The sequence below is a fragment of the Ambystoma mexicanum genome, chromosome 11 (genome assembly GCF_040938575.1).
Source record: "Ambystoma mexicanum isolate Mex_15411 chromosome 11, UKY_AmexF1_1, whole genome shotgun sequence".
Classification (NCBI taxonomy): domain Eukaryota; kingdom Metazoa; phylum Chordata; class Amphibia; order Caudata; family Ambystomatidae; genus Ambystoma; species Ambystoma mexicanum.
The window spans coordinates 768,384,949-768,410,148 of NC_090934.1; the positions used below are offsets into that span (position 1 = coordinate 768,384,949).

Here is a 25,200-nt window from a genome sequence, read left to right on the forward strand (position 1 = left end):
CAGCCTTGAAAACTCAAATTGAGGTCCTGATAGACAATGGGAAACTAGCCCTGCTACTACTCCTAGACCTTTCCGCGGCCGTTGATCTGGTCAATCACCAAATCCTATGCCAACACCTCCATTCTGCTGACTCAGCCACAGCATGGATCAAATCCTCTGAGTAACAGATCCATGAAGGTCTTCTCACCCTCTGCAGCCGCTGACCCCGCTCCAACTCACTGCGGCGTCCCTCAAGGATCCTGCGTGTCACCTACACTCTAACTTTTTCACAAAACCGCTCTTTGATATACTTGACTATCTGGGTGTCTCTATACTAACTATGCTGACGACACCCAGATACTCATTCCCATCACTGGCGATTATATGGCTGATACCAAGGCCTTAGACGTCTATCTGGTCATCCAGGCTTGATGGCCCAACACAAATTATGTCTTAATGACGACAAGACCAAGCTCATCATCTTGGGCTCCTCGCAACGTCTCAAACTAGATCCATCCTACCAGTCCATCATAGACGGAAATATAATTAAGATATCTAAAGACACAAAAACAATAGGTTTCAATCTTGACGTCACTGTCACGACAAACAAATGCAGTTAGATCAGCCTCTGCCTACACCTGTAAACTTATTGCAGCTTGCAGACCTTTTCTGACTACTCCTAACAGCATCGCCTTAGCCAGAACGCTCGTCTAAAATGTATTATTGTAGTGGCCTCTACCTGGGGACTAGTCAAGGGAACTTGAATAAACTACAAATCACCCAGAACACCACCATCAGGGCAGTGCTAAACATTCCCAGAAACCACCACATTTCTGAAACCAGAACCATTCTACATTGGTTACCTGTCAAGCAAAGAATCTCACTGAAAACACTTGCCCTTACTCACAAATGCCTGGCCAACAAGCCCCCCCCCCCTACCTCTGCAACCGACTTTCCCTCCACACCTCCATCCGACCTCAAATATCCGCCCAGACCCACTGCCTATCGATCCCCAGGTTCAAACTTCAAAAAGCTGGGGGCGTGAGCTTCCCTGTTCTAGCTTCTAAGCTATGGAACACTCTCCCTGCTACCGTCAGATCTGAGGACTCATTTAACACCCTCAAGCTGAAAACAAAATCATGGCTCCTTGTTCAGAAATGAGCCATTCCGCTATTGCTCCTTTCACAGTTCGCAGTCGTCTGCCTCTGACTCCTTGTTAATTTTAGGGCATATTTACTAGGCAAACTTTAAGACTATGACCTTAGTCTATTCTCCCTGTTCTGTTCTGATCCCAATGCAATGATCCCTGCTCGTTTTACAGGTCTGCCTTTATATCTCATCACCTCAACTACTGCTGTAAATACGTGTATGTAACTATGTATGTAAATAACTTTGTCTTGCGCCCTGATGCCCTCAGGCCTGATGGTGCACGTTACAAATAAATACAAAAGGTTGATCTAGTGCACCCAAAGGGTACTGCAAACAATCTAGCCCAGCAACTGCTGCCGTGCCAACAGATCTGGAAGGCATCTCCCAGAGACATGCCACCACCCCGTCCTGCCAATGAAGCAAACTGGGGGCACTTGGAATTCAGAAGGGATGCGAACAAATTCATGTCTGCAAATCCCCAATGCTGAAACAGGGCAACAAGGAGTCAGTGTGCAACTCACACTCGTAGGTGTTGAACCCCCAAAGTGTTCAGCTGGTCAATTTCTGCTTCCTGTCCAGCGGGAGGTGGACTGCTGAAATCCTTAACTCCCTCCGCCAGTGCCCATTCCCATAGATACCGCCTCCATGCAGAGAGAAGGGAGAAGGGCCACCTTGCTTGTTCGGGTAAAACGGAATAGTCTGTCCTGAACAGACCTGTCCATGAGGGGCAAAAAACACCTTGAGGGCTAGGCCCCAATGCCCTGAGCTTGAGCAGATGGATATGCAGGAAGGCTTCCGTCCTGGACCTTGCACCATGAATCACGTAGCCCTCCAGCCTGAAAGAGTAGTCAGTCAGGTGAAGGGGGCTCCCCCTGAAACATTGCCATCCACCAGCGAAGATGGGGCAGTCAGAGCAGTGGTATTGGGATCCTGTGCGATTGCAACCCAGTCTCCGGATTCCAAATGGTCGCCAGATGGAGCCCGAGGCAAGCGTGCTGTACAATGAGCCCGCAGGAGGCTATCAGGTCCAGAATGTGCTGGAACCACCATGTCGAGGTGGTTGAGTTGACCAGAAAGTGCCCCCACCTTGCAGAGGGACAGGAGCCTCTTGGGTGTAGGGAACACCCGCTGAACAGTAGTGTTCCAACGCACCCCCAGGAAGACCAGATCCGGAGATTGGCACAAACAACTTGCTCGGGTTGAGTAGGAACCCCAGCTAATGAAGGTTATCTGCCAATCTGACTGGAGCGCCACACCCCCTCTGGTGAACTCACCCTCATCAGCTAGTCGTCCAAATAAGGGTACAGATTATGCTACTCCAAGCAGACAAATCCAGCAACAGCATTTATCAACTTTGTGAAGACACAAGCAGCCGAGTTCAGGCCAAAGGGCAGCACCTTGTACTGAACGTGGTACGACAATCGTAACCCACAAACTTCTGAAGCAGTTGGTTATTCGGTACATGCAGGTATGCATCCTTGAGGTCCAGTCCCCTGCACATACACTCTATGTGAGCGGTAGTAATCATCTTGAAGCGTTCCAGGTGTAAAGACAGATTTAGAAATGACAGGTCCAGGACAACTCAGGACAGCCTGGCTGTTCTTGGGTACCGCAAAAATCCTGGAATAGTACCCGGAGCCCCTGTCTAAAAGGAGGAACTGGTTCCATTGTCTGCATCTCCCAGAGCCAAAGGACCTACCATAAAAGTGCGGGGTACCCGCTCTGACGAAGGGGAGGCGAGGAAGATAAAAGGGAAAGACGACAAGCCTGTGGAGACAACGGATAGAATCCACGGGTTGTTGAAGACGCTTCCAGGTGTCCTGGAAAAGAGCCAAGCTGTGTTCCGCAACATTGATGTCACTGCTTCTTGACACAAAGGCGGGTGCATAAGAGGGGGGAGCAGAAAAACCTGCTCAAAGTACTCTGCTGCTTCCTCCAGTTTTCACTGTGCGATGCGTCAGGCCTCCGTGTACCGCTGTAACAAAACCCCTTGAAAACCGAAAGCGCTGGGTTTCAACTCAGTCCTGCCCTGGGACTGTGGGAAGGATTTCTGTCCAGGTTTTATCAGGATGGCTAAGGACTTGGCAGTTTGAGTGGAGGTTTTTCTTTGTCAACTCAATCGGTTGATGAATGAAAGGGTTTTTGCTGTTTAAGGGCAGGTCCAGGATCTGCTCCTGCACATCCGATGAAAACTTAGTGTCGTGCATCCACGCTGTCCTTATCTCAACACCAAGGCACCGCCTTCTGCTGGCTGTGTCGATGTGGGACACCGAAGATTCCATGAGGTCCTGTGCAATGGCCCGGGCATCTGCCAGAACAGCCAGCCTTGTAGGAGGCTTGCTTGTCTGAAGGGAGGTCAGACAGAAATTCCCTGAGCTCCCGACAGTTTCTTGAGATGGAATAACAGCGATTTTTCTAAGACTCGAGGACTTCATCTCCTGTGGAGGAAGATGAAGATGGTTTACTATATAATGAGGCCGTAGCCACCACTAAAGAATGCGGCTGCAGGCGGGATGCCTGTAAAGGAGATTTTTGCTGGATTTATGGACCTTTTTCTTTAAATCCTGAATGAGTGGAGCCTTTTTCTACTTGTGGGGTCTTTTGGAACTCTATTCTTTGTATTCTACCTTTACTATGGAGTCAGTTTTCTCCATAGCTCTTAAAGGCTCCTTATGGGCAGTGTTGCTGGGGACCCTTCGGGTCCATGGAGATTCTATTCTTTATACTAGAGTAACTACAGTTATGGACAGATACTGTGCATCTCTCCTAAAACTTTATAGTATGAGATTGGCACACTCCACCTACTGTGCTAAAGAGATACCTAGCATCCCCCTTCTCTCCGATCCGGTGACATTTTAGTCGCCTAGACAATCTCCTAGTTATGGCTGCTGGCAGTGGACATTCTACCAACTATAGTGTATTTTTTTGTAACGCAGGCAATGTCCATAGCCTCAGTAGTGCACAATAGGGTCACCCAAGTACCAACTTGGGGTCTCCCTTTTATCGCCATTACTAGCGTGGTTGTTCTTTGTATGACCTTCTACAATTCTGAGAGGGGGATGTCTGTGGTGTTTTGCCTTTGGCGGGAACCCTTGTGTCCCCGCCTAGGTTCGAGTGTCTGGAAAGGCAGGAAGTGGGGGAGGAGTTTTCCATAAAAGGTGAGCCTTTTGAAGTGAAAAGCAAGTCAACCACTGGAAGCTGTAGTAAAGAAGACAGACGCCTGCAGACCCTTTGCAACACTGAAACAACCACTGCTGTCCCGACCCCATTTTCTGTGCGACACAGGAACTCCTAAGAGGGCTCCTTCCCTTTGGCTGGTGGGAAGCATCAGTCCCAAGACGAACTTTGAATTTAATCCAATAGCAGGAGGCCTGCTGTCCATTTGTAGTGCATCATTATGCACAGGCCGAATCAGTCCAAATCTTGCTGAGCCCTCAAGGACACTCCAGAGATCAGATCCAACTCACCCAGACACTCGGAGCGTGTAGGAAGTGAAGGTGATTGACCGGGCAATCCACGTACTTTGTTGGTGCTGCATAAAAGGCACCAAAACCGCAGAGTGAACCAAGAAGCTGCTGAAAGTCGTGCCCCAGGTCCTCCCTCAAGACTGCTGCTAAAGACCCCATTTAGTGCCCTGCCTTCAGTCATCAGACCATGGTATCCGACGGTCTGGTCCAGAGCTGCAACATCACGGAGCATCCAGCACAAACATTTTCTTCTAACCTAATGTACTATGGGGAAAAGGTATTGCTTAATTAATTCCACAAAGTCGCTCCAGAGCATTGAGTGCATGTAGAGATGTCCAGGGAAACACCCTCTTACCTCCAACTCAATCCAGTTTGTGTCCCTGCATCGAGTCCTATTTAGGGTCTCCATATTTAGTCAACTTGCTGCTTCTAAAAGACTAGAGACTTGAAGAAATACACCGAAACCCATCGAATTCTGCTGTGTGTGAAGACGGAGTCCTCTACCAAATGTCTTTAGGTAGGGTTGCGTTTTTGGACTTAAGACTTGCGGTGTGAAGAAACCCTCTAGAACCTTGAACCAGACTAGTGTTATCCCACTAATATTTTTCTTCCTTTAAGTCACTTATGTGTTTGCAGAGTAAATGTCTTACCGTAAATCTGCCAAGAACCGCATGTGCGCCTAATTACCGATAATACGATAGTGTCTTTCCTTTTTTAACATTGCAAAAAATGTAAATACGAACCAACACAAAAGTGGAAGGGTCCTTTGAAGTATGTACTAACGTATTCCGAAGTGTTCTACTGTAAACATATGCAGTATTTAAAGTGATTTTGATGTAAATGTAATATACCATTTTATATATAAATTATAAGTACAAGTGCTTCTTTGATGTACATGTCTAACTGGGTTCAGTGTACTTATCTACAGCTCACATCTTCCTCTTAAAATGAGCATGACTGATCTGCCACTCGTTAGTACAGACGGAAACGAAGTTGGGTGGTAGGGGGAGGACCCCCAACACCACTGCCCTTCACCAGGCTGCCAGGACAGTGGCTGCCCCATGAGCTGTGCAAATATTTGTTGAACCGGATGGATGAGATTCAAAACCTTTGAGCCACAGATTACAATTGCTATCCGACACATTTTATATCCAAAATGTAATGCACAATCGTTTCAATTATCATTGGTTTACTTAAATGGGTAGCATTTTAAAATGCTAAAAGTGCTCACCAAATTTCATGCGGATATACTCATAGGGGTCTTCCTGCCAGAGTTCCTCATCAGAATCTGTATAGCACATAAGTGGAAATATAACATCTTGGATGATACCCTGCAAGTAGATCGAAAAGTGTACAAATGAGGGACCAGTTACAATTAAACCCAAGAATTTAAAGATAACCAAACACTCCCATAAATGAGAAGTCACTAGATAGCATTCTTTAAAATGTTACTGTAGTACAGTGATAAAGTAGAAATATTGCCACTTTTCATTTAACCGAACTTTTTAAATTAATGCCATAACGATAGCCGCAATATGGTGATCATTTAAGCTGCATACTAGTAAGTCAACAGAGCCTAGCCATGAAACATTAAAGCCTACTGTTGCATTCTGAAACTTATATTACTCATTCTTGTGTTACATATACATGGTGAACAATTTTAATTTATAAAATAGGAATTACTTGGATATGTGGTTTCAGGTTCTTCCACGAAATCGCATGGGATACTCCTTGATTGAGATAGTTCAAGGTTTGCTGCAAAACTCTAGGAGCCAAGTACTGTTTCTCCTTATACTGGTAGAGCACCTTCAACAATACCTGTGGAAAAATCAAAGTATTTTAGGACCAAACCCCCATTTAGCCAACATTAAAAAGCAATGCACACACCCATTAAGGTCACAAGAGACATCATTGCCCTGTGCAAGATTTTGAACACTCGATGAGCCATGTAAAGGTTAGACAGGGCCTCACAAAAAGAATCACCCAGACAAAAATGGCAGCTATGGCAGAGCAGTCAGGCTTAACCCAAGTGTGGGAGTAAGCCTGGTATTGAAGAACAGTTAGTCTGTAGTGTTAGGGAGAATTCTCAAAAATGTGCCAATTCCCTTCTACCTTAGAGGCCCCCAGCTCTTTTGCTGGATTTAGGACTTTTTTTATCTCATGTAATTTTAATGCGATTTATGCTCCGTTTCTTTGGACTTTGGAGTCTGACAAACTCCATAGACATCTTTACATTATGTCACACAGAACCCAGTGCAGTGGCACAGGGAAGTCTTAGATTTCCCCATGGTTTAAATACCTTCTCTTGGATAAACTACTGTTTCCAAGAGCAGTGAAATGGACTTTGCTTACATTTTGTAATATTGAAGACCCAGCACACGCTTACCATAGGGTGCTGGAGGGGTTACTTAGTATCCCCCTGTTCTAGTTTCTCATGTGATAATGTTATGTAACCCTTTCCACAGTTAATGGCTGGGGCAGTGGTTTACTTTTTATTACCATTCTGTGTTTTTACCGCAGGCTGTGTTTGCAGCCAAGATAAGGCACCCATGGGTGTCCATTTCTTCAAAATGGCCCTGGTCTTCTTTCGCCATTTCTTGTCGGAAAGGTCCTTCTTGAGATTTACTCTGCGCGCCAAACCAGGTTTGGTCCCTTTGTTTGTTTTGTCTTTGGCAGGATTCACAAGTGAAGCCCGCCTCTGGCTCCAGTATGTCTGGCAGGAAGTGAGGGAGGTGCCCAAAACTGTGTGCTTAATCCCCTTGGTTACAGGAATGCACCCAGAGGTGATTGTCGGGTGGCTGTCCAACAAGGATTCCTTGTCTGACAGCCATTCCAGGACACCTGCAGACAGTTTGGAGCCGCCACTGTAGGAGCCACCTTTGGAATGGGGGGCCCTTAGCCAAGGGGCTGCAAAGGGCAGAGGGCTGGATACTCTTGACCAATCAGGGGAGGGGGCAGGACGCCAGGTGGGGAGAGAACAAGGGCAGGCAAGGGGAGTGCAGGGGAACAGAAAAAAAAAAAAAGCCTTAAAGGACGGGGCACAGGGGGGGGGGGGGTCAGCATCAGCCAGGGACCAAAACACACACAGATTGATGAGTGTTCTAAACTGTATAAAAAGGTGAGGCTTCGGGAGTATAAAGCAAGGCGACCAAAGAAGACGAACAGAGATGCCTCCTTTGCAAGACAGTGAAGTGACCACTGCTGTCCTGACCCGGTTTTCTATGCGACAGAGGGGTTCTGAGGAGGACTCCTTCCCTTTGGCTGGTGGGAACAACAAGTCCCAAGACAAACTTTGAAACTAGCAATGTCCCGAGGTGCTAGGAGTTTCCAGAGCTGCGGAACCCCAATACCAAGAGACCTGCTGCCCATTTCAAGTGAATCATAGTGGAAAGGCAGAATCTGCCCAAACCTGTGCTGAGCCCATAGACTCTAGATAACCGATCCAACTCGTCCAGACCCTCACCAGAGTGTGGGACTGCAGGAAGCGAAGAAGATTGACCGGGCAATCTGTCATTTGTTGGTGCTGCTGAAAAGTCGACAAAACTGCAGAGTGATCCAAGAACGGAAACTGCCTTGGTCGATTAGCAGACTCAGATGTTAGCGGCTTTGGAGAAAAATGGATCGGAGCTGCTGGTTTTGTTTGACTTGGCAGCCTTCGATCTACTGGACCATAAAAACTGCTGGACAGATGGCAGATATAGTTTTTTTTCTAGGGAAGCTGTGACATGGATAAAGTAATTCTTGGAGGGGTGTAAGTCTAGGGTCCACTGGGGAGATCTCATCAGGTGCTGAATTTATAACGTGTGGTGTCCCCCAGGTGGCTTGTTCATCCCCCTCTTTTTAACATCTATATCTAGCCACTAGGTGTGGAACTGGAGAGTTTAGGGGCGTTTCTCGCGAACTAAGGACAGGAATTTTCAAGTTTACATATTGAGGCCTTGTCCTGGTGGCTGGGACGGTCAAAACACTTGGTACCTTCGTGGAGGCCAACGTGGATTACATAGTCAGGAATTCCAATTAATATCTCAGGGTCCTGAGACTGGTGGCCCTACGATTACGAGCCGTTATATTAACGCAAATTGACTACTTTGGCCCTTCAAAATGTTCTATTTTCAACAAACATTTCTAAAAACTTTGTGCAAGACTTTTTACTTACCTGCCAAAGAAGATCTTCAGCTCCCCTTGACATTGTGCAATTAACATTGGCTGTCCTGGCTCCCCGAGACTCTTTACCTCAGACTTTGTGCTTTGGCCCTTTCCCCCAGGAAAGGTTCAATTTTGCATTGGAAGGTCTTAAAAAGTACTTAGCTGTTTGTGAATCATTTGTTAACCTTTGTTTTATTCCTCTATTGTATCTTTTACACCAAACTCAGTATAGTATTGCTGTAAATTTACCAGTGATAAATCAATGTCCACAGTGTCCTAGATATTTAAATCACCTGAGTGTTTAGGAAGTGTGTGCCATCCCCAATTGGCATCATCTGATTTACAGAAACAGTGCGTGTTTGAAGTGTATTATAAGTGTTATCCATATATTGCTCCCCTCTGAATGACAATGCATTACTTACCGTAAAAGCATTTCTGATGGTTGTATCTGCTTAGATTCACATGCTGTGTATAGTCCGACATCCAGTCGTCACTGCAGAGTATTGCATTTTGTTTTTCGTAGTCAAAAAGGGGACGTCAACAAGGCGTGTCTGTAACACTATCCCTATAGTGACGTGCATTGTACCCACAATCCCTCACGCGTCGCGGTCCCTCTATTTTTTTCTGCCCTGAGGGAGCCTATTAGACGTGAGTGAGTACAGAAAAGAGAGATAAAGGATGTCTATGTTCCTTCCATCCGAGCGGGGAGGAAGGGTGGGCGCATGTGAATCCAAGCAGATACAACCATCAGAAATGCCTTTACGGTAAGTAATGCATTGTCTTCTGATGTTTGTTAATCTGCTTAGAATTACATGCTGTGCATAGACTAGCGAGCAGTACCCGGAGTTGGAGGTGGGTTGTGAGAAGGAACAGTAGAAAAAAGATGTCTTTAAATCCGATTCCCAGGTGGGACAAGCAGTATTGAGTGGACATCTAGATAGTAGTGTTTTGTAAAGGTGTGTACAGAACTCCAGGTTGCCGCTTTGCAAATGGACTCGAGAGGGACATTTGCAATGAATGCTGTGGAAGCCCCAGTGCCTAGAGTAGAATGTGCTCTCGGCTTGAAGGGTAGTTCTCTCTTAGCAAGAGAGAAACGGAGAGTGATGCATTGGACAATCCATCTAGATATAGTGGATTTTGAAACTGCATCTCCTCTTCCTGCTGCCACCGAGACAAAGAACCGATTAGTTTTTCTCTGAGGTCTAGTTCTTTCCATATAAAACAATGGCTCTGCGCACATCCAGTGTATGCAGGCCCCTTTCTCCTAAATTTGAAGGGTTTTGAAAGAACGTTGGTAGTTCTAATGACTGATGTTGGGGAGAATTCTCTGTTAAGGCTAATTTCCCAAACCTAGTGAGTCCCCCAGCAGCTTTGCTGGATTTTTGGAGTTTATTTTTTTCTCCTGCTAAGAGAGAGACTCTTTCTCCCACTCTTAGAGATGATTTGAGATATCCTTTGACTTTGTAATGCGTTATGGGCTATGGGGTCTTTTACTCCATAGGGTTTAATGTATTTTTGGTAAGTGTTACACAGCACCCTCAGTGCAGTAACACGGGGTGTCATAGTGTGACCCCCCAAACATAGACTCCATACCCTGGGACTGACTACTGTCTCCCAGGGCATGTAAAGTCACCATTGACTTTACTAGTCAAATTGTGAACAGAACCAGTACAAACCATCATATTGTGGAAGTACTGGTAGGGGCAATTAGATTGCCCCCGGGTCTGTTTTTCGAGGGGGCACTGTGCAGTCCCCCCTCGTAGAGTTTCTGGCTGGTGGCAGTGGTTAACACGCGAAATATTCCACCGGAATATTTCCTATGGGATTTTTCCATTCATTTTAAAAACGCACTACTTTTTTTGGTGCAATGTTAAAGATACCGGCGGGTTATTTATTTAATATTTATTACCCGGTTGGGTCTTTTTGCCAGGATTCGGTTTTAAAATGGCGTTTGGGTTCGCCTCTAACTCCAACCGAAGTTGAGCCCTTTGTTCCACTTTTTGGCGGGCTTTTGCACAGAAGCCTCCAAAAGTGGTGCCACTGTCTGGGTCTACAGGATGTGTGGCAGGGGTGTTTAAGCACCCTGGACTGAGTTGGCTCGGCAACTCAAGTTGCACTCTTGTGCGATTGGCCCAGTGGTGAGCCGCCCGGCTCACCACTTAGCATGTTTGAGTGACAGCTAGGACTGATGAATGGGGGTTTTCTGCATAAAAGCAGGGATTTGGGGACTGCAACTTCAGAAGTCGCCACAGGACCAAAGAATCCGAAGAAGAGGGAGAAGCTGAGCCAACCTGCAACGACGACACCACCGGTGGTGCCCTGCTGAACCGTCTCACCACTTCCCAACGACAGAGAAGATCTTCATCCCGGAGAGTCTTCTTCCTCTGAACTGGTGGGGATAACCAGTTCGCCCTCTTTTTCGCCTCGTGGTCGAATCGCCCGTGCCAAAAACCCTGGCGGCCGGATAGCCACGCTTCACCACTACCGCGAATAAAAGGGTAGTACCTTTTAACCAGGAAACTGCGCGGCTGGTTTCTTCCCTGGCAGTGCAACAACCTCCAGCTTTCCTCCATGTCGAGATCTCTTCTTCCCCTGGACGAAGCACCGACTTGCACCCGCTGCCAGGACCAACTGCCCCCGCTGGAGCGTTCTCACCATTTCAGGGGCTGTGTCCCGCCTGGTCTCCCTTGCAACAGACTGTTCAAGGTGTCCCGTAAATCCTTGACTTTCTATCCTGGGGTGACTTGGGACCTGCAAACTAACTTTTCCTGACTTGATCCAACCCTTTTCGAACTATCTGCAATGACTCTTTAAAGTACTATTCAACTGTGTGATCTTGGACACATTCTGCCTTGCTCTCTCCAAGAGTGGGCCTGGCCTATGACTTTCTTGCTCCTCAGTAGACTGCCTTTTCTGACATGCTCTGATTCTCTTAAAGTGTTGGTATTGTGTATTTTTCTAATTCTGCCTTTTTCCCTCCCTTTTTAACGAACTATTGGAGTGCCATGTTAGGTTAAGCGCTCACCTCTGTCTGAAAATAAGTGGTGTTTTAACTAAGACTTGTTCAATAGGTAATCAGGGATGTATATATATTAATAGTGACTGTTTGAACTTGCTTGCCATATTAGTGTTAGTGTATATTACAAAGTGTGTTTTTAAATAGATAATTATATACTTTTATACCCAATCTCTGGTCAGTGTTTGCTTGTGCTACTGTATCTTGGTACCTATTTTGTATACTCTATATACTGTCTAACTCTTCTTGAGAAAAGTCTGGCTGCTCAGCCACAGCTACCAGGTAAATCTGGGTGGTACAGACTGTTCCCAATTGGGTTTACTGCCAACACCTGTAGTCCTAAGCCTTTTGCAGTGGTCCCTAAGGGAACTGCACAGGTTTCTGCCTAACAATTGACATGGAATTTAGAAATACATTTTGGTGCAAACCTAGGATGTCTGCGTAGAACCACCTTAACCTTGTGAACTGTTACAAAGGGGTCTAGTATAGAGCGCGCTTGTAGTTCACTTACTTTCCTGATGGAGGTGATAGCTATTAAGAAAGCAGTTTTAAGAGTGAGGTTCTTAAGGGATGCTTTGTGCATGGGTTCAAAGGGTGAGCCCATAAACCTGGTAAGTACCACATTTAGGTCCCATCCGGGAGCTGGGTTAGCTATAGGAGGGTGTATCCTCTTTACTCCCTCCATGAAGGCTTTAATAACTGGGACTTTCCACCATGACACTGTGTTGAGAAGTGGTGTATGTGGAAAGTGCAGCTAGATGAACTTTAATTGAATAAAAGACCAATCCTGAGTCTAATAAGTGAGTCAGGTAAAGAACAGTATGTGTGGGAGAGCAGTCAACGGGGTTGATGCTCTTACCTCTACACCAGATGACGAATCTCTTCCACTTGCTAGAATAGCAGTAACGAGTGTTAGGTTTTCTAGCCTCCCTAAGAATGTCCATGCATCTTTGAGGGAGCTGTAAATGTCCAAATTCTATTACCTCAGGAGCCAGGCTGCCAAGTTCATGGTCTGTGGGCATGGGTGTATCGTCTTGCCCCTGTCCTGTGACAGCATGTTGTACGGGCAGGGTAGTTTCACCGGTGGAGATAGAGAATCTCCATCGGGTGAGCAAAACATGGCTGCCGGGCCCACATAGGGGCCACTAGTAATGTTGACTGGTTCCTGGTGCATCTTGTGCACTATTTTGTTGCGAAGGGGAGTCGGGGGGGGGGGGGGGGGGGGCGCAAACAAATTTCCCTGACCATGTTATCCAGAGACCGTTCCCCTTGGATCAGTTCTGGGTGTACCTCTAGGCGTAATCTGGACATTGGGAGTTCTCCAGAGTTGCAAACAGATGCATTTCTGGGAATCCCCATTGTGTGAAAACGTTGAAGACAATGTCTTCTCGTAACGGCCATTCGTACTCTGCGGGCAGAGGGAAGTCTCAGCTAAATTATTCTGCTAGCAGATCGAGTTCCCCTGGTACATGTTGAGACAACAAGACATGTGTTTGAGAGCCCACTTCCAGATGTTCTGGGACAGCTTGGACAGTCCTGGAGTGTGTGCCCCCTTGCTTGTTCAGATAGTACATGGCTGTGGTGCTGTCTGTGAGGAACATCACTGTCTTCCCTTGCAGGTGTGCCTGCAAAGCCTTCAGTGCTTTGAAACCGCTAGCAGTTCCAGCAAGTTTATGTGTTTGGACGCTACACTCCATGTGCAGTCTGATGGGATAGGTGAGCGCCCCCCCCCCATCCTGTGAGGGATGAGTGTGGTTAGAGTGGCTTCCACTGCGGGGGTGGCAAATGGTTTCCCTATCACAAGGTTTTCCTTCGACCACCACTGTAGCGAGAGAACCAAGGCCTGCGAGACCACCACTAGATCGTCCGATTGTCCGCTGGCCTGACACCACTGGCTGTTGAGCCACTCTTGCATTGGGCACAGGCGCGCGTGAGGTACCAAATATATACATGACACCATCATTCCTAGCAAACGCATTGCTTTGCGTACCGTCATCTCTCGACCGGCCACATATTGAGGGATCTGAAACAGCATATTTTGGACCCTCTCGGAGGGGAAGACGAAGCCATCCTTTGTTCGAATTAGAGCCCCTAGGAATTGTTTGATCTGGCTGGGGTTTAGGCTGGACTTCTCGTTGATGGAGAAGCCCAGTTGGAAAAAAAGGTCTACAGTCTTTTGGGTATTTGAGAAGCATGTCTCGTAAGAATCCCCTGTTACGAGCCAATCGTCGAGGTAAGGGTATACTGGGATGGACAACCTGCGCAGGTGGACCGCTGCCACTGCCAGTACTTTCGTGAATAGCCTCGGCGCTGACATTACGCCGAAGGGTAGCACTCTGAACTAGTAGTGTTTTCCCTCTATCCCTCGGAGGTATTTTCTGTATTTTCTGTGCGCTGGCAACATTTAAATATGAAAGTATGCATCTTTCATGTCCAGTGTTGTCATGTAATCGCTGTGAAAGCAGGGGTATTACTTCCTGTAAGGTCACCATGCGACATTTTTGAGATTTGACAAATTTGTTCGCTGGGCGCAGATCTAGTGCAGGGCGCATGGTTAAGTCCTTTTTGGGTACAAGGAAGTACACTGAATAAATACCTTCCGTTACCTGTGATAGAGGCACAACCTCTATTGCTCCTTTTAGTAGCAGCAGTTCCACTTCTTGAAGGATGGCGAGGTGCTCCGGTGATCGGCGTCGTCCCCTTGGGAGGTCTGTACGTGGGGGACCGACTGAATGCTATGCAGTAACCACGGGCTATAATTGACAAAACCCAGCAGTCTGATGTTATTCCCTCCCATGCTGGTAGGAAAAATGTTCAGCGGCCCCACGATGCATGGGAGGGGACCCGAACCTTCGGGTCATTTGGTGTTGGTAGCCGGGGAACCTCTGGCAGTGGGGCCCCGACCTCTACCCTTGCCACGGCGTTGTCCTCTGAGTGTATTGGCCACTGGTTCCCTGAGTAGAGGACCAGTTGCCTGCAGTGTACTGCTGTTGACGTTGGCCTCGAAAAAAGCGTTTGTTGCCGAATCCTCGCTTATTGGGAGACCTTGAGATCTGGTCTAAAGTCTTTAGAGTGTCGAAATCCTTCTTCGCGGTCTCCAGTGCGTCATCCACCGCTTTCCCAAAGAGGTTAGAATCCTCTATTGGTTTATTAATGAGTGACGCCTGGGTTTCTGGCTTAAAACCTGAGTTGCGGAGCCAGACATGACGCTTCAGAAGTATCCCCTGGACTAAAGAACGGCCAGGCATTTCTGCAGCATCAAGTGTGTTTTTAATGATGCTCTGGTTAACCAGAGTTCGTTTTGTTACAGTGGTTAACAAGCGAGTTCTTAAGGGCTCAGGGACTTCCTCGAGGTCTTGGCATGACTTTCCCCATTGGGCATCAGCATAACTTGCCAGTAAAGTATTATTATTGGCAATTCTGGTGGAAAAAGCTGCCGAGGCTGTAATTCTCTTACCCAGGGCGTAGAGTTTCTTTCCTTCCTTGTCAGAGGGTGCTTCGCTAGTTGATAGCGGAACCCCTGCCATTTTCCTTGTGGCAGTTACCACCAAGGAATCTGGTACTGAGCGACCCTTAATGTATAATGGTCCGAAGGAGAGGGAGTAAACAGTTTTTCAATTCTAGGGTTGACCCCTCTAACCAACGCAGGTGTAGACAGCGATGGGATGATTCGTCTCTTAACTGAGGCGAGGAGGGGAATGGTCTGGCTAGTGGGAGGATTTTCCTTAATTATTTTTTCTACAAAATCATTATCGGGAGTAATTTCCCCAGTCTCAATTTCAAAGTGCGCTGCTGCTTTCCGTAGTGGGTTGGTCATCTATAGGTGACTGGTATCTGACCGGGGTGGTTTGAGGAGAGGAAAGGTTCACAGGATCTCAGGGTCTGTATACGCTGTTGGGGACTGCCAATGCTGTGAGCCACCTTCATCTGGGTCTTCTTCGAAGCCCCTCCCCCCCACCTATGTCAGGGTTTTCCTCAAAACCTTTGAGGTTCTGTTGGTCTTCCCTATTTAAGAACTTCTCATCCTCTTGGAAGTGAGAGGATTCTTCAGTGAGGTCATAAGTATTAGTCTCCATTTGAAGGGGGTCAAATAGTCTAGGATATTTAGCCCTTGGGTCCTCATGAAGTACCTCCCTTGGCCTCTTGGGTATTTTATGTTCAAGAGTGGACATAAATCTATCCAGCTTGTCCATACAGGATTGGAATCTGTCAAAATGTCCAATGTGGTAACCCAGAATGGTCTGGAGGCGAAAAAGGAGGCTCCTCTGCCTGTAGCCGTCTAGATCGGTCCCATAACGTCGAGGATAAAGTCCCTTCGCCTTCTGAGAAACCTTCTCGTAGGCTATGGCCTTCCTTCGACGGCGGGAGCGGTTCCTGCCTCCCTTCCGGCATTCTTGGCGTCTCCCTGGCCTTGTGAGCGAGCTTTGGCTTATCACTCGCCGTCCGTCTCTGTCTGTCAGTGGAAACTATACGAGCCAAGCTCTCGGCGATTAATTTCTCCGTTGAGGTTTTGTCTGGCGTCATGCTGGGTGGTGCCGAGTCTCTTTTGGCAACGGTCGCACTCTTACGAGGCGCGTCGCCTGGCGTTTTGGTGGTAGCGCCCTTTTCTGCAGGTAGCCCATTCGCTAGTCATGTCTGCGGTGGTGGGGAGGGCCTGCGACCCTTACGGTCGGTGGTGGACCCAGCGGCTCAGTTGGCGCTAGGGCTTTCTTCTTCGACGAAGAAATGCTGTGGGTTGTGTGTTTATGTTTTCTGTGTTAGTCAGTGTCGCTGGGGTGTTCATCCCCATAAGTAGGGCGTGAGCCGAACTTGTCGGGGCCGGGGACAGACGCTGAGGAGCGGGTACGCTCCTTAGAGGTCTACAACCTCCGAAATGGAGGTTGGGTTATCACTGTCCTCATCACACTCGGCGGCAGAGGGGGAGGAATCAGCTCTAGACATAGCGTAGGCTGCCCACCTCTTGACCCTGCGGTCCTTTAAAGTTTTTGGGCGAAGAAGTTTACAGGCCGCACAGCCATCCTCGTTGTGGTCGAGGGGTAAGCAACGGTTACACCGATTGTGCCCATCTTTCCATGTGAATTTGCCCTTACAGCGTGGGCAAAATCTAAACTGAGTCCTCTCCGTAGCTGAGGATACAATTAAGAGTGATAGCGACCCCGAAGGAAAGGGGGGTGAAAGAGAAAGGCATTCTTAGAAGTAGAAAGAAATGTCCCATGATCCCCACTCTCCCTACTGTCTTAGGCCGGCGAGGCCGGGCCACGTGTTCGGCAGCGCCGAAGGATCTCCTCCGTCTAAGTCACTGCCCAAGTTCTTACTCGGCGGTGAAACAGCTTCGTGAGTCGAAGGAGGGATCTAATGTAATGTATAATAATTAACGACCAAAAGGTCCAATAAATGTTTTGCAATTTCTCTCGAACGAACTCCGCGTTAAGGCGACCAATATCTGGGCGGAAAAAAACAATCTGAGGGACCACAACGCATGAGGGATTGTGGGTACAATGCACGTCAATATAGGGATAGAGACACGCCTTGTCGACATCCCCTTTTCGACTAAGAAAAACAAAATGCAATACTTCGCAGTGACACACTGGAGGTCAGACTATGCACAGCATGTGATTCTAAGCAGATTAACAAACATCAGAAAAGGCGTATACAACTGACTGTGAAATAAATTAATAGGTGTTTTATCAAGAAACCTTGAGTGTAAGTGTTTGAGTAACTGCTACTGTGAAACTGTCACATTACTGCTCACATTGACCCCTCTTGAGAGACGCCTGGCTGCCCAGCCACACTACCAACCTGTATAGTTCAGGCTTATACCAAAAGTTGGGTCTGTGGGTTATATTGACCCACTCAACAGCATTTCCCCACATCACCAAGCTGCATTCGCGCAAGAAAAAGCAATATGGCTGTGCTGGCTCCTGTGCGCTTCCAGGGCTTCAAAACTGCATTTTTGCAGCAACAAAAAGGTGGCTGCCCCGTCCTGCCAAGCCCACTTCAGGCAGGGTGGAACAAGGGGACACACTGAAGGAGCATGGCAGTGTGTTCTGAAACATAAATAGAATAAAGTATAAAGTAAAAAGGCAGCACTGCTTTGCTGAAAACCTAAAATTCCCCTTCAAAATTAAACTTTTTCACCCAGCTTTGATGCTAATTCCATCTGTTCATTCTGAAACTACTGTGATTAAAAAGGCCCTGCCATGCCCAGGATATTTCATTGTTCCTCAGCAAGACCAGGCATAAATCCTGAATGACAGGCCCTGTCAAACAAACTTTGTAAAAATGTAGAATTTTCGTGGTGTAAAAGTGCATTTTTTGGCTTTCTTTTAAGACTTGGTAGAATTCATAGACCCCTTGGGAACAGAAATTGCCAAATATTGCGGATTCCCCGAAAAGTATCCATGTTGCAAATGTGAAAAACTGGTAGCAGGGCGAAACAAGGTCTCACTGACTGGAGGATTGAACTGCAATGTGCTGCACACAATATGTAACCCGTGTATATAATTTGGTAAGAGATTGGAATTGTATAAATGTAAGTATGTGGCAAAATCGGGTTTGAGTAAACTGTGGGAGGTTTTTGGACATTGTAAAACTCACATCGTAAATATGACATTTTCCTGAAATCCAACCAGCTGAGAGCGAGGCCGAGACTATCACCCTTGTCCAATCCTGTTAGAGGCATGTTTAGTTAAGCCTGCCCCAGTCATACTTTGGTGATGTCACTATGTATTATGAGAGACACTGACAAGACTCTTCCCGACGTTCCTGCGCTGCGTTCCTGCTCCATCCAGATTCCAACTACAAGGCCAAAGCATTGCTGACCCTACTCCAGGGCCCACTGCAAAACCCAAGCATTGCTGATCCTGCTCCAGCAAGGCCTCAAATCTGAAAATCCACTAAAATTCCCAAATAAGGGGAAAGCTATGGTGTTTTTGGGAAGCATCCCGATGCCACCAACTGCATGCATCCTGCCATCCAACGGATCTTTAGTGTCCGGTGACCAGAATCTCCCTTCCAGTCCAGTGCCATCCAGAACTGCCCAGCTGTTCGCCAGGCGCCCTGCCGTGTAGTGACCAAAACCGTTGACTGTCCAAAATCCAAAACTAAAAAGAGGCCTGTAGCATCATCTCTTCCCCATAGAAATCCATAGTCTACCTGTCTTGCATTGGTCCTTATCCCCACTCTAAATCATCCTATCCTTATCCTGATAACTTGTAGAACTGTCACAATCATTCTTGCAACCCCGTTCTTGATTTCTAGTGCTAGCATCATCTCTTTAGTAATTTTGTCTTGTGTAAATCCTAAGCCCTTACGCCTATTTTGAGTGATCGGACAGGTTCTGCCAGGGTTGGGCGCTGGGGTGATGGGGTTGAACCCGCGAATCAACCCTGGAGCTTACTGTGTCCATCTTTGGTGGCCTAGCCTGAATACTCTTGTGTAAAGTCAAACTGTTCTCGTCACAACTGATTTCCTTTCTCACTGCTCCCTTTTACTCAAAGCGCACCTTTCTAAATCTTGCACATCTCATACAATTAACAAGCTAGAGACTTAATTTCACCGTCATATTGTACCTGTGATCTATAGCTACCCCCCAACCAAACTGAACTCTGAATCAGTGTATTTCACCCGTTTTTTATTAAAAACAGTTTGATTAATTTTAGGCAGGAATGAAAAAAATGCAACTTTCACACGTCATTTTGCTGCAATCTGGGTTAAACCTTCAACTCATTTTTGAACTGTATGCTTTTGGTAATACATTCTTTGTGATTGTTAGTGTATTTGCATTGTGGCTTTAGTGAGGAATTATATTTGCTTCAAGGTTTTTCACACACATTCATTATTTGTCCATTTCCGAGTGTCATTTCATAATATTGCAAGGGGTTTAAAGTCCATTTCTCTTATTTGGAGAGGGAATGTCAGATTTGGATACCGATTCTTGATGACCTGCTGGTTCAGTTTATCCACTCAGAATTGATTTGTGGGTTGATGGAACATTGCAGGGGGAAATCTTAACTTGGGATCCATCGTTCCCAAACCAAAAAGTGCTTCTATTCTGCTGTGCTCTGTATATGCTCCACTAGAAATTAAACCCAGTGCATTGCTCACATTCTCATTGTAATTATCACCACATTGGTGATGGCTACCCCATATTAAAAAGTGTATGATTTCTTTTGAATCTCAATATTGAATCAATATATAAGCATTTCAGTTGTGCGCTGCATACTAGGCCGAGACCAAGGTGTAAGTCGCCCGATTGAAATCCTTAATAGGTCCCTATTGCCAGGAGGTCAAGGTTATTGTAGTGCACCCAAAGAGTACTGCACACAATCTTGCCTAACATGTACAAAGAAAATATCCCACACAAGTATATATAAAAATATGGGATACATTACTCACCGTAATCGTATTTCTGATGCTTGTATCTGCTTAGATTCACATGCTGTGCATAGGCCGACATCTAGTGGAAGCTGCGGAGTATTACAGTTTGTTTTTCGAAACTCGAAAATGGGCGTCGACACAGGGCGTGCCAGTAATACTATCCCTAGTGTGACGTCCGCTGTACCCATGATCCCTCACGCGTCTAGGACCCTCAGATTGTATTTTTCCTGACATGAGGTAGCATGAGTAGCGCGAGTACAGATGATCCAAGCAGATAGAAGATAGATACGATAAGACTACAAGCGTCCATGCGCCTGCTCTCAAAGGGGAGGAAGGATGGGTCGCATGTGAATCTAAGCAGATACAAGCATCGGAAATACGATTACGGTAAGTAATGTGTCCCTTCTGAGGCTTGTGGAATCTGCTTAGATCACATGCTGTGCATGTGTTAGGAGGTGGGATGCGAGAAGGGTCATGAGCAAATAAATGTCTTAGAACCGCTTGTCCCACTTGTGTATCTGTCTTGGAATGGGTATCAATGCAGTAGTGCTGAATGAAAGTGTGAATAGAGCTCCAAGTAGCTGCTTTGCAAATGGTGTCAAGGGGAACATTTGCAATGAAAGCCAGAGTGGCCCCAATGCCTCTAGTAGAGTGGGCTCTGGGCGTAAAGGGCAAAGTTTTGTCAGAAAGAGAGTAACACAACTGGATACAGTTGACAATCCACTTGGAGATGGCACCCTTAGAGACGCGATCTCCATCTTTGCCTGTGGCTACGGAGACAAACAGTTGATCTGTTTTCCTAAGCGGTCTGGTCTCGTTTACGTAGTAAAGGACCGCCCTATGCACATCTAGGGTGTGTAGTTTAACCTCAGCCGAGCTTTGTGGGTTTTGGAAGAAAGCCGAAACTTGGACTGGTTTACATGGAATTTTGAAATAAATTTAGGTGAGAACCTAGGGTGTGTCCGTAAAACCAGCTTATCCTTATGAATAGTAAAGAAAGGATCCTGCACTGACAGGGCCTGAATTTCACTGACCCTTCTTATGGATGTAATGGCTAAGAAGGCAGTGTTATAGGTCAGGTGTTTGAGACTTGTCTTATGCATGGGCTCAAATGGGGGGCCCATGAGTTTAGATAGCACCACGTTCAGGTCCCATCCTGGTGGTGGGTTAGATATAGGGGGATGAAGTCTCTTTACTCCCTCCATGAATGCTTTAACCACAGGTACCTTCCACCACGACACCTTGCTATGTGAGGTGGTGTACGCTGACAGTGCTGCCAGGTGTACCTTTAGTGAGTTGAAAACCAACCCTGCGTCCAGCAGGTGGAGCATGTATGTCACGATTGTGGAAGGAGTGCAATCAACTGGGTTGATTTGTTTATTCTGGCACCAGATAACGAATCTCTTTCATTTGTCGAAGTAGCAATGCCTCGTGTTCGGTTTCCTAGACTCTTTTAGGATGTCCATACATCTCTGTGGTAAATTGAGATGTCCAAACTATGACCTCAGGAGCCATGCTGCTAGGTTCATGGAGTTGGGTAGAGGATGCACCTTCTGACCTTGGTGCTGGGACAAAAGAATGTACCAGCCCGGGAGTTAGATGGGATCGCACCCCGAAAGTCTGCGTAGGTGTGGAAACCACGGTTATCTCGCCCACATGGGAGCAACTAGGACGAGCGTCATCGACTCTCTGTTCATCTTGTTCACAACATTCCTGATTAGGAGTTGGTGGAAAAGCGTACGCAAACATCCCTGACCAGTTCATCCACAGGGCGTTCCCCAGGGAGTCTGGTTGGGGAAACCTGGATGCAAATCCTGGGCACTGTCTGTTTTTGCTTGTGGCGAATAGGTCTATAGTGGGGAAACCCCACTGAGAGAAGATCTTCTATGATATCTCTGTGTAGACACCATTCGTGTTCCTCCGGAAAGGGATCCCTGCTCAAAGCATCCGCTAGAGAATTGAGATCCCCTGGAACATGTTGAGATGACAGAAAGATGTTCTGTCTGAGTGCCCATATCCAAATTTTCTGGGCAAGTATGGACAGATTTGGCGAACGAGTCCCTCCTTGCTTGTTCAGGTAGAACATGGCTGTTGTGCTGTCCGTTCGGATCTGCACCGGCAGGTTCAGTAGGTGGGGCTCTAACGCTTGAAGTGCTCTGAAAACTGCCAGAAGCTCTAGCAGGTTGATGTGATTCTTGGCCACTGTGTGAGACCAGAGACCCTCAGCTGTGTGGTGGAGATGGTGAGTCCATCGTGACTACCGCCTGTATCTCGGGATCGTAAAAGGGTTTCCCCTTGGATAGATTCTCTTGTCCACCAGTGGAGGCTTTGTACAAGTGTTGGCGAAACGACCACTAAATCGTCCCACTGACCACTTGCCTGAGACCACTGTTTCGCCAACCATTCTTGCATGGGACGCATGCGCAGGCACGCGTGGGGGACCAGGTAAATACATGACGCCATCATGCCTAGCAAACGCATTGCTTTGCGTACTGTTATCTGGCGACCGGTTTGATATTGCAGAATTTGCAGTAGTATATTCCGAATTCTTTCCTCTGAAGGAAAAGCCAACCCCTCTTGAGTATTTAGAACAGCTCCTAGGAACTGCTTGGAGGTGCTGGGCACCAGACTTGATTTTTTCTCATTTATGGAGAAGCCCAATTTCGAAGAGGAGGTCGATAGTTCTTTGAATGTTTGTCCTGCAAATTACTGTGGTCTCCCCTGTGATGAGCCAGTCGTCCAGATAAGGGTACACTGGGATTGCCTCCCTGCGTAGGTGTGCCGCCGCCACCGCCAGTACCTTGGTGAATACCCTTGGCGCCGAAGCTATCCCGAAGGGCAGTACCTTGACCTGGTAGTGCTGACTGTCCACCTTGAAGCGCAGATATTTTCTGTGCGCTCGGAACATGGAAATATGAAAATAGGCATCTTTCATATCCAATGTTGCCATATAATCCCTTTTTTAGGAGGGGAATTACCTCTTGGAGAGTAGTCATACGAAATTTATGGGGCTTGACATACTTGTTTGCAGGCCGTAAGTCCAATACTGGGCGCATTGTCAAATCTTTTCTTGGCACAAGGAAGTAAGTTGAATAAATACCCTTGTTTACCGGATGTCCCGGGATGAGTTTTATCACATCCTTTGCGAGAAGAATTTCAATCTCTTCGAGTAGGATCTTCTGGTGGTCTAAGGAGTGTATTCTTTGTCGTGGAGGGTGGTTTCGGGGACACTCTAGGAGTTCTATGCAGTATCCTGCGGACACTGGACAGCACCCATCTGTCTGATGTGATCCCTTCCCAAGCTTGGGTGAAGATGGAAATGCGTCCCCCTACTGGGGATGCGCGAGAAGGGACCCTGAACGGAGCGTCACTGTTTTGGTGTAGGCGTGCCCCCTCCGTTATTGGGACTGCCTCTACCCCTACCACAACCTATTGTTACCCCTGCCATAACTCTGGGTAGACTGCTGGTTAGAGTTCCATGTAGTACCCTGGCCTTGGGAATAGTTTGAGCCTCTTTGGGAGTTTTGTCCACGAGGCCGACGAAAATTGCCATTCCCTCTCTGGTTAGGGGGTTTGTTGGTTAGTTGCCCTAAGGACTTGAGTGTCTCGTACTCGTCCTTGGCATTCTTTAGCGCGTCCTCGACCGCCTTTCCAAACAATAGATCCGGCTCCACCGGCTTATCTATCAATGATGCTTGGGTCTCGGCCTTGAAACCAGACTGCCGTAGCCAAGCATGCCTCTTGATGACCGTGCTTTCAGCAATTAATCTGCCGGCGTTATCCGCCGCATCAAAGGTTGATTTTAAACTGCAACCTGACATGGCTCTCCCCTCTGCCGAAACTCGTGCCAATTGGCTCTTAGAAGGGTTCTGGGGCGGGGTCTATGAGAGCCGCGACTTCTTCCCATTGGTGGCAGTTGTAACTAGCCAGCAGGGTGGTGGGGTTTGCAATCCTTGCCTGGTAGGCGGAAGTGGAGGCTACTTTCCTGCCCAAGCCATAAATCTTCTTGCTCTCCTTGTCGGGGGGAGCTTCGGACGATGACAAGGGTGTTCCCGCCCTCTTACGGGTGTTTCTAACAACCAGGGAGTCCGGTTTGAGATGTCCCCTTATGTATAGTGGGTCAGATTGGGCTGCCCTGAAAAGCTTTTCAATTCTGGGGTTTACTGCCCTAGTAAGATTGGGGTTAACAAGGGAAGGGTCTATCCTCTTTTGTATTGACTTAAGGATAGGGATGGCCTGAGCAACAGGTCTCCTTTCTCCAACCAGTTCCTCTGCAAAGTCCCTCTCTTCCTGAGCACCCTGGGTGTCAATGTGGAAGTGCTGTGTCGCTCTGGACGGGACCTCATTCAGGAGGGGTTGGTTGTCGACAGGGGAGTCGGTAACCGCAGGCTCTTTCTCTACCGGGGAATCTACCCTGTATGCATCTGGGTCGTCCTCTTCCTCCTCATCTTGGTCCTCATCATCCCCATAATAGCCTGTCCCAGTTTGTTCTTCGAACATGCCCACGTCTGGCTCCTCAACAAAGGATGTATCTTCCTGGTATTCAGAATAGGGCTGTCTATAGAAGGGGTCTGAAGATTGTGCTTCACCCCGGGACTTCCTACTTGGGGGTATTGGATCCTTTAAGCCTGAGGGAGTTGACCCTTCTGGGGTATAAGAGAAAGTGTTTGGGGTTCTTGGCATAGAAATCTGCCAATGATGACATCCTTGACATTACTCTGTCTATGTCATCACTAGACCATTCCCTTGAACTAGGAATAACTCTTTCCTGGATTGCTTTCCCTGTTTTATCCTGACTAGACCTACTGGTTTGCATAGGGGTCTTAGGGACAACAGATTGAGATTTGTCCTGGCTAGACCTAATGGCCTGAACAGGGGCCTTAGGGACAGGGGACTGAGACTTGTCCGTCTGTTTAGGTGTGGAAGTAGGCTGGGACTGCTTACTTCGTTGTTTTCCCCCCTCCCCGTAGGTGGAAGAGTGTTTCCCCGACTTTAGGGCCCCATCAGAGCTTTTCGATGCCCGGCGTCGAAATTCGGGGGTAGAGTCCCTGTCTCTGGAGAGTG

At 47.3% G+C, this 25,200-nt stretch overlaps 1 protein-coding gene across 1 annotated transcript in view; it reads right to left on the reverse strand.

The window, feature by feature from the left end:
* The window catches only part of IPO7 (importin 7), a 1,018,209-nt gene that overhangs the window by 549,943 nt on the left and 443,066 nt on the right, over positions 1-25,200 (reverse strand). The window contains exons 9-10 of the mRNA XM_069623670.1: positions 6,279-6,413; positions 5,827-5,926 (exon numbers count right to left, since the gene is read on the reverse strand). Coding sequence (XP_069479771.1) covers positions 5,827-5,926; positions 6,279-6,413 — 235 coding nt within the window. The remainder of the gene's footprint in view (positions 1-5,826; positions 5,927-6,278; positions 6,414-25,200) is intronic.